Here is a 16,550-nt window from a genome sequence, read left to right as displayed (position 1 = left end):
CGGAATCCCCCAACGCAATCTCCTCTCGCTCTGGCTACTAGTACCGAAATTACACCAAAGGCCCCAAAGTTTACTAAATTTAGAGAAAAGACCTTCAACTCTTGGCTCATTGAAAATTTGAAACTACTATTTAGTTGCGTCTATGTGAATAGATACGGATAAAATCTGAGTTATCACGCAATTTGCCGAAGATTGAAATTATAGACTAATAAAAATCTCAAATTTACACCATTTATTTGTTGAGGCAATTCAAAATGCAAAATTTTCCATTGATGTAGATATATACCTGTCAAAATTGAAGGCATTTTAACAAACATGAAACAACACTGGTGGGGTTGAAGACAACATAGGCTTAGCTAACTAAGTTGATGAAGGCTGATGTTATACTATCAAAAACCCTAAAGTGGCAGTTTTGCCAAAAGCTTATTCACTAGTTCCGGCATTCTAGCAGTTGTAACTCTATAGCCAGTGAAAGATATATCTACTCAGGTCAACAGAGAGACCCAACAAGTAACCTAAGAAAGAAGAAAAAGAATGGGGAATGATGTTTTGTTATTATGTCGGCACAAGAGCTAGAATCTGAGTCTTGATTCGTCCCATGCACGTCTGGATTTCTCTGTAGATGGGCAGGTTTTGTGGGCACTTCGGGTGCAAGCTTGTGACTGCTGTGTCTATCAGCTGAGCCACGTCCGCTGGTGGATACTGTCTCTCCGTGCACGTCTGCACATCACACGAGTAAACCCAAGTCCAATATTAGATGTGACGACCAAAGATGGATGAATTTTGAAATCTTGGTCTGGATAATGGGCATGTGGTACATAAAGACAAAAACTTTCTGAAGCTAATTTCAATACCCAGAATTAGAGAGCTCTGATTTGATGTAATGGATTATGCGGTATAGTTTGTCAAACCAATGGAATTTCGACGCAGTTTGTAAAATTCAGCAATCCCAGATGACCTTGTTCGATACTCAACTATTCCGAGCAATTTCAAGGTTACCTGAATCATGAGCCAAGTGGCAACACAGGAGGAGATGAGCTCCGAAGGCATTTGATCCTCGTTTTTCTCTGAACCGTTCTGTGAGATGGAACCATTAACCAGTGGCGGTGAGGTTTCAGATGGAGACTGGCTGAGATGATCCAAGCTCCCATTGGCATGCTCTTGATGCTTGACACCAGGAACCATAGAGCCGGGTAGTGGCTGATGCTTGCCCATGGAGTCTATAGCCTCCTGTATCTTTTTACCTTTGTCTTCTCCTTCAATCACTGAACATGCGGCCTATAAACACATAGTGAAACTTGTTTTAGCAAAATAGATATCATGTTGACGTGTGAATAGAGAAAGTTGGCTTAAATATATATGATACCTTAACAGCTGCATCTACCATTGCTTGAGCTCTTGATTTTGAACCCTTAAAAATTTCAAGCATCTCTGGCTCTTTTTCCTGTAATATGTTAAACCACAATCAGTTTGTGACAGGTCCAGATATTGGTTCCCTTTTCTTGGCACGGGCAAAATAAATACCTACGAAACCTATACATGGAAATCATCAATCAAAAGTCAGTTTCCATGGCCCATGGGTGCTTAAAATGTTCATTGTTTTGGGTTTCTGGAATATTTTAAACTCCGTGTAGCAATATGAACAAGAAGACAGTAAGAGAGTCATTACCTTTTCAATTGAAGTGTGCTGCATTGCCAGAGCTTGTTGAATCACAAGTTCTTTTGCTTTACGACAGGTTGTTGTATATGGCTGATTGTTAGTTGCCTGCTGCACTGTAGTAGGGTTGGTTGTCGATATTTTACCTAGTAAAATCTGCCCGTTTGTATCACCCTGTGGAGAATTTAGGGGTCAATGGCCATCACAAAAAATTTATCCAACATGCATAGGAACAAAGAAGAAGATCAAGGATCTGACAGGCAAAAAAGACTTCCATATGTCTTTACCTGCTGCAATGGAGGATTCATGGAGAAGGTAGCATTTTCAAGCCCGTTTGAAGGGAGCATTACAGACCCACCAGAGTTTGGATGTCTGTTTAGTTGCGCTTCTTTGCTTATCGGCAAGCCCTTGCTGATATGCCTCCTCAGGCCTTCGGGCATGTATTCCAATGGATTCGAAGGCATGCAATCAATGTCCTGTAAAAGAATTTTGTTATGAGATATATATAGTGGAAACACAAAATCAAAGGTCCTAGAGCCATATATTGGTTTCCATAAATAATTTGGGCATTACTATCCATTACATAATAACTAATTAAGGACTTATCTGTGTGAAGATAAAGCTCAAATGCAACGGACTTCATAATATATTGATTTCACAGAAATTACGGAATGCTGAATGTGGTTTAAAATTTACCATAACAAACTCAGCCCCCAAGTCGTCGCGGTCAAACAGAACGCTGCATTTGTTATGATCCACAGTGAGAATTTTTCCACACTGAATTTCTCGGGTTTTAGGATGGATAGCAATGACTTTATTTCCAACAGATAAAGGCCGAGCCAAATCAGCCGGAAGTCCTTCCCTAGTGACACCTGCCCGGAGATCTGTGTAATGCTTTCTCACAGTTTCACGGTAATGTTGGAGTTTATCCCTTTCCTCCTGTAAGAATCTCTCAGAGAATCTCCTAGGTCTACCGAGAGAACTGCAAGTAAAAGATGATAAACTGAGTATTTCCATATTCCAGAGTGCCTTCCATAAACAAATACATCATGGACTTTAACACACCTTTTAATGACATTCCACTCAAAACGAGCAAGTCTTGGAATGTGGCCAAGTCCAACATGATTCAAGTAATCCATGAACTCCATCTTTGTGAACCACAGATAGTCAATAGCACTATAAAACCATTCAAATATGCATCTCCTACGTGCCAAGGGGTTTGATAGGCAAGTAGAAAGCTTCTCCTGGAAATATAGAATAAGCAAATAAATAAATGAATATATGTTTATATCTTCCATTGTCTCTGAAAGAGATAAATTGAGAAACTCCACCTGCAATAATTCATGTTCTGAAAGAGATTCATCACTATGTGGAGCTTTAGAAGTGGTCTCAGAAAATTTAACCCTCTCTTGTAACATTTTCTTCAGATTCACCTTGCGTCTGTTTGGAGGTTTCTGTGGCAAAGTGGCAGGTCCTGATGCAGAAACTGGTATAGTTGACATTGTTACACCTGCATCAGGTCTTTTCTTATCACCAGCTGGAGAAGATTCCTCCAGTGTCTTAGCAGTTTTCAACTGTTTCCCTTCTGCTGGAGCTTGACCAGAACGTTTTGTTCTAACCACAGACTTAGCATTCTCTTCACGAACTGATTCCTGCAGTACAATAAACACAAATCATGAGAAGTATCAGTAACAGTGTCCAAACCGTGACAAGTGAACAGGTTATGTTTCCCGTTGAGGATTATAGCAAAAACAGATCACAGGGGTCAATGAGATTAAATCCATATAAAAATTTAATATAAGAAAGATACAGTTTACGAAAAAGATTCTGACATGGTTTAAGAATACCTCTACCAACGTGGATTTGTTCTGGTTCGAATTTTTGGGAGGTTCAGCATCTAGCACCTGTGAATTAAACAACGTTAATATAGTTAAAAGATCTTTGAGATATAACAAAGTGAACTTGACAAACAAAGAGAAAAGTCTCTTGCTCACCTTTGGTTTGCGCCTTCTTCTAGATGTGCCACTAGTAGGTTGCTGCTGTTGATTCCCTGCAGGACCAGCACTACCATCCGCCGATGCTTGCCTCAATGATTTCGGTTTTCTATAGTTAGTGTTCTCAACAGCTGAAATCGCATTAAGGGCATTTTCCTCTGCTCCATCTTGTGTTGATTTTCTTCCGAGAGGGCTTGTGGATGTGGCTTCAGGAGCGCTAGATTTCTCATCCATGTTATTTGCAGTTCTTTCATCTTTTATCCGTGCGGCTGATTCTGGATCCAGGTTAATTTAGTAAAGCAAAACAGACTGCACATATACACCTTAATATGGATGGAGAAAGAAGCGGGGATGAATAATAGCAGTCACTTGGTTTAAAGTAACCAAAGGTGCCTTCTTCACAAGAAAAACCAGAAAACATAGTTTTAAGGCCTACTAGGTATTACCAGTTTATGTTACTACCTAAAAATATTTGATGCTAACCTGATTCCATCAAAGCCACTGGAAACGTTGAAGTTGACAATTTCAGCAATGCTTGTAGAGCCTCAAATTCATCTATACAGCAAAAGTCGAGAAATAAGTTTCGGATCTATATATCATAAACTAGAAATGATATGAGAAAGAGGTCCCTTCAGTCTCAAAGGACAACAAGAAATAAAATGGTTACATGTTCAGTATGCTAAAACCTATCAGACATGTATTTTCAATTTCCTTAAAGAAAGGGTCTACCTGGAAGATACTATGATGCCTCATGAAATGTAACAAAACCTTGGCTGACTTATCCTTAGCCCTTACCTTTGGAATGAAGTTTCTTATTCCTTTTCTTTAGGCAACGTGGTGAATATTTCCCCCTTGGGCCCTCAACGTCAACTTTTCCTTGCTGTGATTTACTTCGAAGCTCTTCAGAGGCACTGCATGCTTCTCCTTTTTCATCACAATCATTGCCTTCAACTTCTTCAGCTTTGACGTTTTTCCCTCCCTGTAGAGCCTCCAATGTGCCAACCACTTCCATATCCATAAATGAGGTTGCATCCCTATCAGACACTCCCGTTTCATGTTTCTTTTCTCGGTTACCTTCCACCCACTCCTCATACTTGGAACAACCACGGAGCTTGGATTGAGCTTCCCTTGCTTGTGACTTATCAAAAGCACAAAAGTTGAATAATCCATTCAAACATCATTATATATGAAAGAAGAAATGAACATAACTGCTTCAAAATTTCTGAATAATAAAAATACCGTTTCCCCCAAGCTCTTAATTGGTGAGCTGTCACTGTGCTCTGTTCTTCTATACGGTGGCTCAGATCCTCCCCTTTTTGATGCCTCGGTTAATGTTAGCGCAAAAAGATGTGCAACATCATCATTATCGACTAGCTTCCTAGCTCTTTTACTTGGTGGAGTAGAACCTTCTCTATCATCCCTCCTGTATGACCTTGGAACAGGAAATCGAGGTGTACGTTTTCCAGTAGCACGGCGCCAAGATCCTACATGAGGATAAGAACCAAATTTTACTTGAACAATTTTTATATGTACTTGTTATGCCACCACATAACTCGACAAAAAAATAACAAAATTTCTAAGTTCTGGGAACTAAATGATTAAAATCAAGGCAAAACTGTCTATCCATTCAGTTAACAATGTAAATATGCTATTAGGAGAAGAACACAGATAATTGTATTTTTAAGCTTATCCAAAACCAGAAGAATCGTGGAAGAAGGACGAGCTGATGAAATGTATGCATTTTACCATAATCTTGTGCCTCCTTCAAAAACAAAAGGCATCCATCTGTCGAGGCAAATGAATGAGATGGATTAGCTTCTTCACGAGACTCACTAAACTGAACATGAGCATGCTTGCGCTTCTGATACTTCCTTGGCACTCCAGAAGCATCATGCCCTTCCGCTTCGCTATCGCTTCCATCCTACAAGGAATACTATCAGAATTTGATGGAAATTGAACATATAACTTTATCATATATATATATATATATAAACAGACCCAATCACTGCAATTTTTTCATACTTCTTCAGGGAATGTAGAAATATAAACCTTGCAAATCTCATTAGTTATACTGTTTATCTATATATTCATAACTTGGTAGTTACTTTTATTTCATAGTTCTTTTAAATTTTCTTTTTAATTAGCCCTTTACTGAATAAAATCGATGGTTTACCATAACCAGACATTAAAAAAAAAAAGATTCTCACCATGACACTGTAATGATCAGTCATCATGGCAATCAGACCAGCCACAGATGCAGTTCCCTCGGGCAAGGATAAATACGCCTGGGTAAAAATGAAAAACGAAAAAAGAAGAAACATATTTAACTTAATCATATGCTAAGATTGTATAAGTCTGACTTGATAAACGATAAAGGGTACAATGAAAACTGAAGAGAAAGTTTTCCCACATCAATACTAAATGAAACTGAGAAAAGAAAGAAAGAAGTTTTTGCAGGCATACCCGATTCATACAGAAAAGGGCTTCCACCATTTCCACAGATCTGTTGTTCCGCACAGCAGCAGCTACCTAAGCAGTAGCCCGAAAAAAAAAAGAAGCTCAAAATTTGGATGGAATGCATCAAACAAACACTTGCACATGAAAGATAAGTTACCTTTCTCCAGTCTAGCCCGTGCTTCCGATAGGCATCATAGAAACGCTCGAGCTCCCCTTTGGTCCACTGAGGTCCCAAGTTGTCCGACAATTTCTTCTTCTAGGATGAGAAACAATTTGTTAACACATTGCAGCACCTATTAATATTCAAACAAATGAAGAAAAAACTGCAGTGGAAGGGTCAATTTCGACGGAAAATTGAAGATGTTAACGTGCCATCTCCCTCAAGTGGCACAGAAGTTTTTCATGCCTCAACACCTGATGACTTATGAAGAGTATCCAATTAGTATCTTTAAATGTTAAAACTGTACCATAGGAGGACCAATCCAGCGTTCTCTTATCTTAAGACATCTCCACCATGAAGTTAATGGTATTGAAGACTAATACTCACCATCTGCTTGCTTTTGCTTGAATTCCCGACGTCTTTTTCCGGAGAAGCTTCATTAGAGAAGCGCTTGTTCACACTCCTAGACTTCCTACTTGGCGCCATTGGCAGATTCCTCCCTCCAACACTTCAAGCTATAGTTTCGTCAATTCAAATTGTTACAAACTACGTTGCTGATCTGAGTCATATGGATTTGCCTATTGTGGAATCAAACCCATCAACTGAATCTAATTGAACTTTAACTTAGAAAAATCATTGGGTCGATTGGAGATTGAAAAATTGTAACTTCACTTCAGAACCTCCTGGTTAACAAAAAAAAAACTTCACTTCAGAACCGCTAAACATTCATCGACCAACAAAATCTCAATGGGGAAGATGAAAAATTTGCAACCAATAAAAGAAAAGGAAAATAACCAAAATCCCACTTGGAGTTTGGAATCAACTTCGGGAAACAAACCCCAGAAATACCAACAGAGAAAACCCAGGTTCCCATGTCGAAATTCGATACACATTGCAAACGGACACGAAAAAATTCCACGAAGATGCATAATTCACGAGTTCGAAGCAAGATCTCCATAAAATTTTCAAAATAACACCACAGTTTTTATTTGATCTTACATTGTCAAAATCGAGTTTCAAAAATCCAAAAACTCAAATCACCGAAAACAGAAAATATTAACGGGAAAGCAGAAATCACAAATCCCGTAAGAGTTTCAGAAAACCACAATCAGATGAACTTCAAAAAGTCCAATCAGTTCGAACACAAGAAAAACCCAGTTGAGGAGAATGAACATAGATTCGAACCATATAATTCTGAAAGGAAGGTGAAAAGGAAGATTTTTTGGGAAAAAAAAACCGAAGAGAGCCGTGAAGATGATTCAAACAAAACGGCAAACCCTTTTAAAACCCTAATGAAAACAGATCCAAGACAATTCACTCACCAATTATGTGCCTTCAGGAGAATAGAAGCATATAAGAGAAACAGAACGATTCCAGGAGAGATTAAGCTGAAGCTGTGATCGATGAGAAGTTTGAATAGAAAAGGGTATTAGAGAGAGAATGATTGGAGCATAAAGATAGAGAGAGAGGCTGAGAGAGGCGTTGCCGCGAAACTTGAATAAAAGGACGACTTGAGCCAATAGTCATATTTCCTTTTCGTTATGTTTTTTTTTTTAAAAATTTTCAATTTTCTTTTTTTTTTTTTGCTAATTTTGTTTCGCCGTGCGTTCGGAAGCTTGAGCCTCTCCTCTGATCACCGTACACGTGGTGTTTGTGAAAATTACGTACGGTTAGATTTCACGGTTTCAATTTGGTATGTAGGGCTTGGAACAGACGATTATATTTGAAATTTTCAGAATCTTTTTGTGATTTTTTTTCAGATTTAAATAGTTTAAATTCTATTTTTTTGTTGAGCGGAAACGTGGACATGAACGTTTTCAAGTATCAATTTTCCCCTTTCTGGAAGGTAATAATGCGAAAATATATTCTATATATGATAAACAATTTTCACTAAACAGAAATAAGAATATACTACCATAGTGACACTAATAACTGTATAAATTTATTTATAATTTGGTCGGACATCAAATTTTCTTAATCTTAAAACAAAACTGCAATTTTTATCCTTTGATACTAGGGTAAGCCGGTAACAGTACAAATTCCTATATAGTGTAAAAATAAATTTACTTTCTTTTCCATGTTATATCTACCTATCCATTTTATTAATAATAATATAATAATCATAAAATCATTTTTATTTTCTTGAAATAGCATTTATCTAGGTGGTTATTATATTATAATTTTGTGAAAATTCAGAAAGGTTTACAGGAAAATATCTCCCGCTTGATTTCAGAGCCCATTGGATTTATTTAGAATTGAGCCCAAGCCATTAAAGAGTTAAATCTTAAGGCTAAAAAATGAAAATGAAAGCCTACCCAAAGAGCCCATATTTCAATTGATGGGCCACATTTTGAATTAGGCCCAAACCGTTAAATAGACGTGTCACTAAATAAATCCGGTCTTCATCAATCCGCAGTCTGTGGGGAAGTCAACGGACCATAATTCGCTCATCACCGCTTATGCAATATTAATTGGGTCTCATTAAACCCATGATTGATTTAATAGGTTAAAACCCATTTAACTTATTAAATAAATACGATCCAAATATAATTATTATTGGGTCGGTTATAACCCGACCAAGCAATTTGACATTTATAATTTTATTGTTTCTGCTCTCTATTATATCAAACTTAACGGCCAAATTATCCGCCACTTGCTTGCTTACAAATCGGAGAGGATGATGATGGGCTTGAGCTCGTGTTGCACCGGCGGTGCCATCTGTCTCCTCCTCTCCTTTACCAACGTGATGCACGCGTTTGCCTCTCACGGCAGTCACTTGTGTCGTCCCGACCAGAAGGATGCTCTCATGGAGTTCAAGAACGAGTTCCAGATCCACAGGCTCGATGACGATTGGAAGAACAATTACCCGAAAACGAAATCTTGGAATAAAAACGCGGATTGTTGCTTATGGGACGGCGTCACGTGTGATTCTTCGTCAGGCGACGTGACCGGTTTAGATCTTAATGGTTGTCTTCTCAACGGCCCCTTGAAATCTAACAGCAGCCTTTTCAGACTACGACGTCTCCAGAGTCTGGATCTCGGCGCGAATAATCTGTCGGGTCGTTTACCAGACTCCATTGACAAGCTCAAAGCTCTGAACTTTTTGAATCTTTATAGTTGCAATCTCTTCGGTCAGATCCCTTCTTCAATAGGGAACCTTTCTTACGTCACCGATCTCGATCTTTCTAGTAACAATTTCGTTGGTGAAGTTCCATCATCAATCGGCAGCCTAAGCCGGTTGACCCAGTTGCAGCTTGTGAATAGCAACCTCAGCGGTAACTTCCCCCTCGCGCTTCTCAACTTAACCAAGCTAGAACGCATTGATCTCCGTTCCAACCAGTTCACAGGTCAGCTCCCGTCCAACCTGAGTAGACTCTCCAAATTGGAAGATTTCGAAGTGTCGGGGAATTCATTTTCCGGGACGATTCCTTCGTCTTTGTTCATGATTCCTTCACTAGTTTGGGCCATGTTTTCTCAAAACCAACTGACTGGTCCACTTGAGATTGGGAATGTGTCTTCATCATCCAAGCTTGGGGTTCTGTCCCTTGATGACAACAATTTCCATGGACCAATCCCCGTGTCTGTCTCGAAACTTGTCGGACTCTGGTTTCTTGACCTGTCTTCGTGGAACATGGAAGGGAGCGCAATGGATTTCGGTATGTTCTCGCGCCTCAAGTCGCTTACGCTTCTTGACCTCTCCTTTCTGAACACCGCAAGCACGGTCGAGCTAAGTGTTTTCTCGAACCTCAAGTCCCTTTCTACATTGGATCTGTCAGGGAGCAAAGTGAGTATAAGTTCCACCACCAGTCTTCCACTACAGATGGAAACCTTGACTCTGTCATCTTGTAGCATTGGTGAGTTTCCATCTTTCTTGATGGCTCTGAAAGATCTGACGTATTTAGATCTTTCCTACAACCAAATTCAAGGTCCCGTACCCGAGGGGCTGTGGAAACTGCCCGTGTTGAGTTTTGTCAACATTTCTCATAACTCTTTCCGCGCATTTGAAGGATCCTTGGCTGACACTCGGATCGTTATGATAGATATGAGTTCAAACGCATTTCACGGGCCGTTCCCGATGTTACCGGTCTCTACTATGCACCTTCTTGGATCGACAAACTATTTTTCTGGAGAGATTCCTCGACGGATATGCAGGCTGACCAACCTTTATACGCTTGATCTATCGAACAATAACTTCAGCGGCTCCATCCCTCGGTGCTTTGAGAATCTTAAGAGTAATCTTTCAGTCCTTCATCTGCAGAATAACAGCCTCACCGGAAGTATTCCACCGACATCTATCGACGCTTACAACTTGAAGTCACTTAACCTCGGCCACAACCGATTGGTTGGAACACTTCCCAGAGCTTTGGGCAACTGTACACGTCTACAGCTTCTAAATGTGGAAAACAACAAGATCAACGACATTTACCCGTTCTGGTTGGAGTCCTTGCCCGAGCTGCTGGTTCTTGTCCTCCGTCTTAACGAGTTTTATGGCCCGATCTCTTCGCCTCGCTCCTCTCTCGGATTTCCCATGTTACGAATGATCGATATATCGCAGAATCACTTGAGTGGAGCACTGCCCTCACATTACTTTGCCAATTGGAGTGCTATGTCAGTGATGAAGACACTAAAAGATCACACGCTAAGTCGGTTTGCGGGGCGTGGTTCGGGATACAGTCACGAGTCGGTGGTGTTTACGATTAAGGGATTACAAATAGAGCTGGTTGGGAGCAGTTATGCAATATACACGAGCATCGATTTTTCTGGAAATAGATTTACGGGGGAGATTCCACAGTCAATCGGGCTCCTAGAGGAAGTGATTGTACTCAACTTGTCGAGCAACGGCTTCACGGGCCATGTTCCGCCGTCTTTGGCGAACTTGACAAAGCTCCAGTCACTAGACTTGTCCCGAAACGAGCTTTCGGGTTCGATACCCCAGGAGCTCGGGAAACTCTCGTTCTTGTCGGTGATAAACTTGTCCTACAACAATCTCGAGGGTCCGATACCTCAGGGGGCACAGTTTCAGAGCCAACCTTGTTCAGCATTCTCCCACAACCTTGGACTCTACGGTCTACCCCTCGGACAAAGTTGCGGCCAAGCTCACACCCCGGCACCCGCGCCACAAGAAGAAGAAGCGGAAGCAGAAGAAGTCATCAGTTGGATAGCTGCCGGGATAGGCATTGCACCTGGCGTGGCATTCGGATGGACTATCGGTTACATCGTAGCTTCATGCAAGCATGAATGGCTCATCAGGACTTCAGATCGAATCAGACGCATATGGTTATCAAGGTAAGAGAGGTGCGGCTTATCCAAGTTTTGGTCCGGTTATTTCAGTTTTAGAAAAACTATAATAGTTTGGTTTTTATTTTAAATTCGATTCGGTTCGATTATGATAAAATATTCATTCTCTTAAAAAAAAAGGTTATGGTTTTTTATTTATTTTTTTATGATTCGGTTTTTAAAAAATGATAACCATCTGATTTTTATATCTAATTCGGTACGGTTATAGTTATATATTATTCGGTTCAGATCGATTCGGTTATTGGATTATTAACCAAATAAGCCACGGAGACCATTTCTTTGTAATGGTCATGCCTTTTCTCAAATATACATCCATTGTCCATTATGTTATGTCCTTTGTAAAAAGATACTTATATAAACCCTTGCTTCTCCGGGCATCTTTAAGGTCTGTTAAGTACTTGGAAAAACCCAACTGAGTTGTTCATGTTCTATCGGAGTTTGAATTAATTTGTATTTAAAAATCTAGTTCGTAAATATACATATATATATATATATCATTTATACTTTTCCAACTTGCTTAAATTTTCGATTGGTTAAGGTGTGTGGAAGTCAAAACATATTTATATCTGTTAGGTTTGCATTGATGGAAGACTTGGCTAAGTCAAGCAGCTTATGAATTATTGCCTCTCTCTATATGTATACGAAACGTGAAAGCATTGATCCATCGAATATTATTGCATATGTTTTCTCTTAAATTATTTTATCCGAATGAATTGAATACAAAAAAAAAACCAAATCAAAATTTAACGAAAAAACCTAACAGATCTATATTTTAAAAACTGAAAAAGACGAACCAGAAAATAATTAAATGGAAACCAATATTTCCATAATATCCATAATGTTTGCGTCCCTACACAACGACTAATTACTGCTTTCTTCTCTCTATTTATAATCAAACTACAAATCGACCAAGTTCTCCATCACTCGCTAGCTTCAAAAAAAAAAAAAATTGTTTCGATTCTTACAATCAAACCAAACAAGATGATAGGGTTGGGATGGTGTTTCATTCTCTGTATCGTCTGTTCCCTCCTCTCCATCTCCAACATAGCCCATCATGCGGTTGCTTCTCCTGCAAGTCACCAGTGCCGCCCCGACCAGAAGGATGCTCTTTTGGAGTTCAGAAGCGAGTTCCAGATTCAGAATCTCGTCTACCTTCCGTACTTTGACTTTGACGACGACGCTGCCTTTCTTGTCAGGAACGTCACGTGCTATCCCAAGGCGAAGTCGTGGGGGAACAACAACAACGATTGCTGTGTCTGGGACGGTGTCACGTGCCATCCCAACTCCGGCGAGGTGATGGCCCTGGATCTTAGTTTCGGCTGTCTCCACGGCCGGTTTCATTCCAACAGCAGTCTTTTTCGGCTGCGAAATCTTCAGGCAGTGAATCTTTCTTTCAACAATTTCAGTTCTTCTCCTATCCCGTCTCAGTTCAACGAACTCGCAGGGTTAACACATCTCAACCTCTCTTATTCATCCTTCTCGGGTCAAGTTCCGGCCGAGCTTCTGCAGCTTACCAAGTTGGTATCTCTTGATCTATCTTTTAATTCACTTTCCACTGAGAAACCATTTCTCAGTGAACTTGCGCAGAACTTGACTGAACTTAAAGAACTTGATCTAAGCGCCACAAGCATTTTCACTACCGTTCCCCGAAGCTTTCTGAATCTTTCCTCCCTCAGATCGCTTTCCCTTGGAATGTGCGGCTTGTTTGGTGAATTCCCGACCGATATTCTACGGATGCCTGCACTTCGATCCGTCAGTTTGTTTGGCAATTCGATGAGAGGGTATCTTCCCGAATTTGGCGAGGATAACTCTCTAGTGAAGTTGCACCTCTCTTATACCTCTTTCTCGGGTGCCATACCAAGCTCTGTCGCCAATCTCAAGCATCTGAATGCTTTGAGACTTGGATTTTGCAATTTCTCGGGGAGGATTCCTTCTTCGATCGGAAACCTTTCATCTCTCGCCACTCTCCGCCTTTCATCTAACAAATTTTCCGGTGAGATTCCATCCTCCGTTGGAAATCTTTCGTATCTGACCACCGTCGACCTTTCCCGGAATGATTTCTCCGGCCAAATTCCCTCTTCAATCGGAAACCTTTTCTACCTCACCTCTCTCCATCTTTCCTCGAATGAGTTTTCCGGAGAAATTCCGTCGTCAATGGGAAACCTTTCACATCTTTCCTCCCTCGATCTTTCTCGGAATATTTTTTCCGGCGAAATTCCGTCTTCAATGGCAAACCTTTCACATCTTTCCTCCCTCGACCTTTCTCGGAATAAATTTTCCGGCGAAATTCCCTCTTCAATTGGAAACCTTTCGTATCTCTCCTCCCTCGACCTTTCATCTAATAACTTTACCGGTCAAATTCCGTCTTCAATCGGTAACCTTTCATATCTCACCGCCCTCGACCTTTCCTGGAACAATTTTTCCGGTGGGATTCCGTCTTCCATTGCCAACCTAAACCGACTAACGAAATTGGCAGTTTCTGGGAACAATCTCAACAGCAGCATTCCCCTTGGAATATGGAATCTAACAAGGCTGTCTCTTATAGATCTCAGTCACAATCAGTTGACAGGATCTTTCCCGCCGAACACGAGTTCTCTCTCCAATTTGAAGCAATTTAATGGAGCTGGGAATCACTTTGTCGGAGCCTTCCCTTCTTCCCTGCTTGCAATCCCTTCATTGGATGAGATCGATTTGAGCGAAAACAAACTCAGCGACTTTGTAGATTTTGGGGATTTATCTCCGACATCTAAGCTACGGGTTTTATCCGTTGGTCAAAACAATTTCAACGGGCCGATCCCGACATCTATCTCGAAGTTGGTCAATCTCAATGAGCTTGACCTCTCCAACTGGAACACAGGAGGAAACACCGTTGACTTCAGCGTTTTCTCCCAGCTCAAGTCGCTCCGGCAATTGCTCTTGTCTGATCTGAACACGACGACCACGCTTGACTTGAGTCTACTCTCCCCTCTACAGTCGTTGACCACGTTGGACCTCTCACGCAATCATGTTTCGACAACAAACACGAGTTCGGTCTCTGATTTTTCACAGCAACTGGTGTACTTGCATTTATCAGGCTGCAACGTCATTGAGTTTCCCGAGTTGGTAAGAACCCAGCAGAATTTGCAAATCGTTGATCTTTCCGACAACAAGATCAAAGGCGAAATGCCAGATTGGTTATGGAGACTGCCGAGTTTATACTACGTGAATCTTTCTCACAACTCTTTCAACAATCTTCAAGGATCATCATCATCACAAATGTTTCCTGGATCTGATCTTGTTATGGTGGATCTAAGTTCGAATGCTCTCCAAGGACCACTCTTCATCCCTTCTCAATCTGTTGCCTTTCTGTTCGGATCCGGAAACAATTTCTCCGGAGGCATCCCCGAATCAGTATGTGCCTTGAGATCTTTAAGAATACTCGATTTGTCGGACAATAACTTCAACGGCTCTGTTCCTATGTGTTTGGAGAATCTCAAGGGATCTCTCTCTGTTTTGAACCTTCGCCATAACCAACTCAGCGGAAGTATTCCGGAAATATTTATCGGCGCCAACACATTGAGGTCACTTGATCTCAGTCACAACCGGTTGGAGGGAAAACTTCCTAAATCTCTGGAGAGCTGCAGCAGTCTTCAGGTGTTGAACGTGGAAAGCAACAGAATCAAAGACACGTTTCCGTTTTGGTTGAAGTCATTGCAAGAGCTTCGAGTTCTCGTCCTCCGCTCAAACGAATTTTATGGCCCTATATATAGTCCCCGCATTTCTCTTGGGTTTCCCGAGTTACGGATCATCGACATATCGCATAATCACTTCAATGGATCCATGCCATCGGATTACTTTTCGAATTGGGCGGCTATGTTGTCAACTGTGGCACGTGAAGACAGTTTTGGTTACATGCGGATGGTCTATTACAGCGACTCGGTGGTTTTGATGAACAAAGGATTAGAGATGGAGTTTGTCCGAATCCTTAAAATCCTTACAGCCATTGATTTTTCTGGAAATAGATTCCGAGGAAGGATTCCTGAATCTGTTGGCCTTCTGAAGGAACTGCATGTCCTTAACTTTTCAAGCAATGAGTTCACAGGCCACATCCCGTCATCATTGTCGAACCTGACCGAGCTCGAGTCCTTAGACTTTTCCCAAAACATGCTCTCAGGAAGGATCCCTACAGAACTTGGCGACCTATCGTTCCTAGCGTACATAAACTTCTCGTGCAACCGACTTGTTGGGCCAATACCTCAAGGAACACAGTTTCAAAGGCAACCCAATTCTTCTTTCGAGCACAATCTCGGTCTTTGTGGTGCTCCTCTCAACCAAGTCTGTGGAAATGTCAAGACACCAACATCACAAACAAAGGAACCAGATCAAGAAGAAGAAGTCATCAGTTGGATAGCTGTCGGGATAGGCATGGCACCTGGTTTGGCATTCGGATGGACAGTCGGTTACATCGTAGCTTCGTACAAGCACGAGTGGTTTACGAAGATTCTTGGTCGGAACAGCAAACGTTAGACGCTCGGCAGCTAGTTAGCCACTGGGATTGCTAAGCAATTGTTGAAGTTTGTGAAGTACTTTTGTCCATTCTTTATTTTCTTTTGGTCTTTTCATACAGTTTGAATTTGAAACGTGATCAAATGTTATGCACTTAGTCGCTAATCTCTGCATTATGCTAATGAATTATTTACTACATAAAAATTTTCATTTTATTTCAATTAAGTAATCAATGTGTATATGACTAAAAATTAGATATAATTTCAATTTATCTACACCTATACTATACCACACAATTTCTCTGCAAAAATAAATAAATAAAGGGACCAGTATGTATATTTGAATAGTCCAGGGGCCTTTTTACAAATAGTAGATAGTTATATACATATTTATCCGTTTGTGTTGATCGCTCTCTCTCCACCGCAATCGCCGGCGAAGATTGTTTCTCTAACCCTTCCCTCGCCGTCGCTGAATCGCTTCGTTTTCTTCTCCTCTCTTT

The 16,550-nt window shown here is 40.7% G+C and overlaps 3 protein-coding genes across 4 annotated transcripts; 2 read left to right on the top strand and 1 right to left on the bottom strand.

Annotated features, from left to right (window-relative positions):
- Positions 1-270: 270 nt before the first annotated feature.
- On the bottom strand, positions 271-7,679 carry LOC104818705 (protein ALWAYS EARLY 2-like). 2 transcript variants are annotated; one of them, XM_019203159.1, is made up of 19 exons: positions 7,591-7,679; positions 6,656-6,783; positions 6,266-6,364; positions 6,115-6,180; positions 5,859-5,936; positions 5,398-5,572; positions 4,891-5,135; positions 4,447-4,789; positions 4,135-4,206; positions 3,652-3,926; positions 3,505-3,561; positions 2,989-3,309; positions 2,723-2,901; positions 2,354-2,639; positions 1,945-2,133; positions 1,670-1,831; positions 1,367-1,444; positions 1,000-1,278; positions 271-720 (listed from the first exon to the last, which is right to left on the bottom strand). In XM_019203159.1, exons 2-19 carry the CDS (start codon positions 6,752-6,754, stop codon positions 556-558), a joined length of 3,168 nt encoding a protein of 1,055 aa, XP_019058704.1. In that variant the 5' UTR covers positions 6,755-6,783; positions 7,591-7,679; the 3' UTR covers positions 271-555. The 2 variants fall into 2 exon arrangements, with proteins under 2 accessions (XP_019058704.1, XP_019058705.1); XM_019203160.1 differs by lacking the exon at positions 7,591-7,679 and having other exon boundaries at positions 6,656-6,946.
- Positions 7,680-8,951: 1,272 nt separating this feature from the next.
- On the top strand, positions 8,952-11,558 carry LOC104820092 (receptor like protein 30-like). Its single transcript, XM_010550465.2, has one exon. It carries the CDS (start codon positions 8,952-8,954, stop codon positions 11,556-11,558), a length of 2,607 nt encoding a protein of 868 aa, XP_010548767.2.
- Positions 11,559-12,506: 948 nt separating this feature from the next.
- LOC104818704 (receptor like protein 30-like) lies at positions 12,507-16,233 on the top strand. Its single transcript, XM_010548403.1, has one exon. It carries the CDS (start codon positions 12,548-12,550, stop codon positions 16,070-16,072), a length of 3,525 nt encoding a protein of 1,174 aa, XP_010546705.1. The 5' UTR covers positions 12,507-12,547; the 3' UTR covers positions 16,073-16,233.
- Positions 16,234-16,550: the final 317 nt, after the last annotated feature.

The sequence above is a fragment of the Tarenaya hassleriana genome, unplaced genomic scaffold (assembly GCF_000463585.1).
Source record: "Tarenaya hassleriana unplaced genomic scaffold, ASM46358v1 Cleome3, whole genome shotgun sequence".
Lineage (NCBI taxonomy): Eukaryota > Viridiplantae > Streptophyta > Magnoliopsida > Brassicales > Cleomaceae > Tarenaya > Tarenaya hassleriana.
This window is presented reverse-complemented; position numbering and strand designations above follow the sequence as displayed.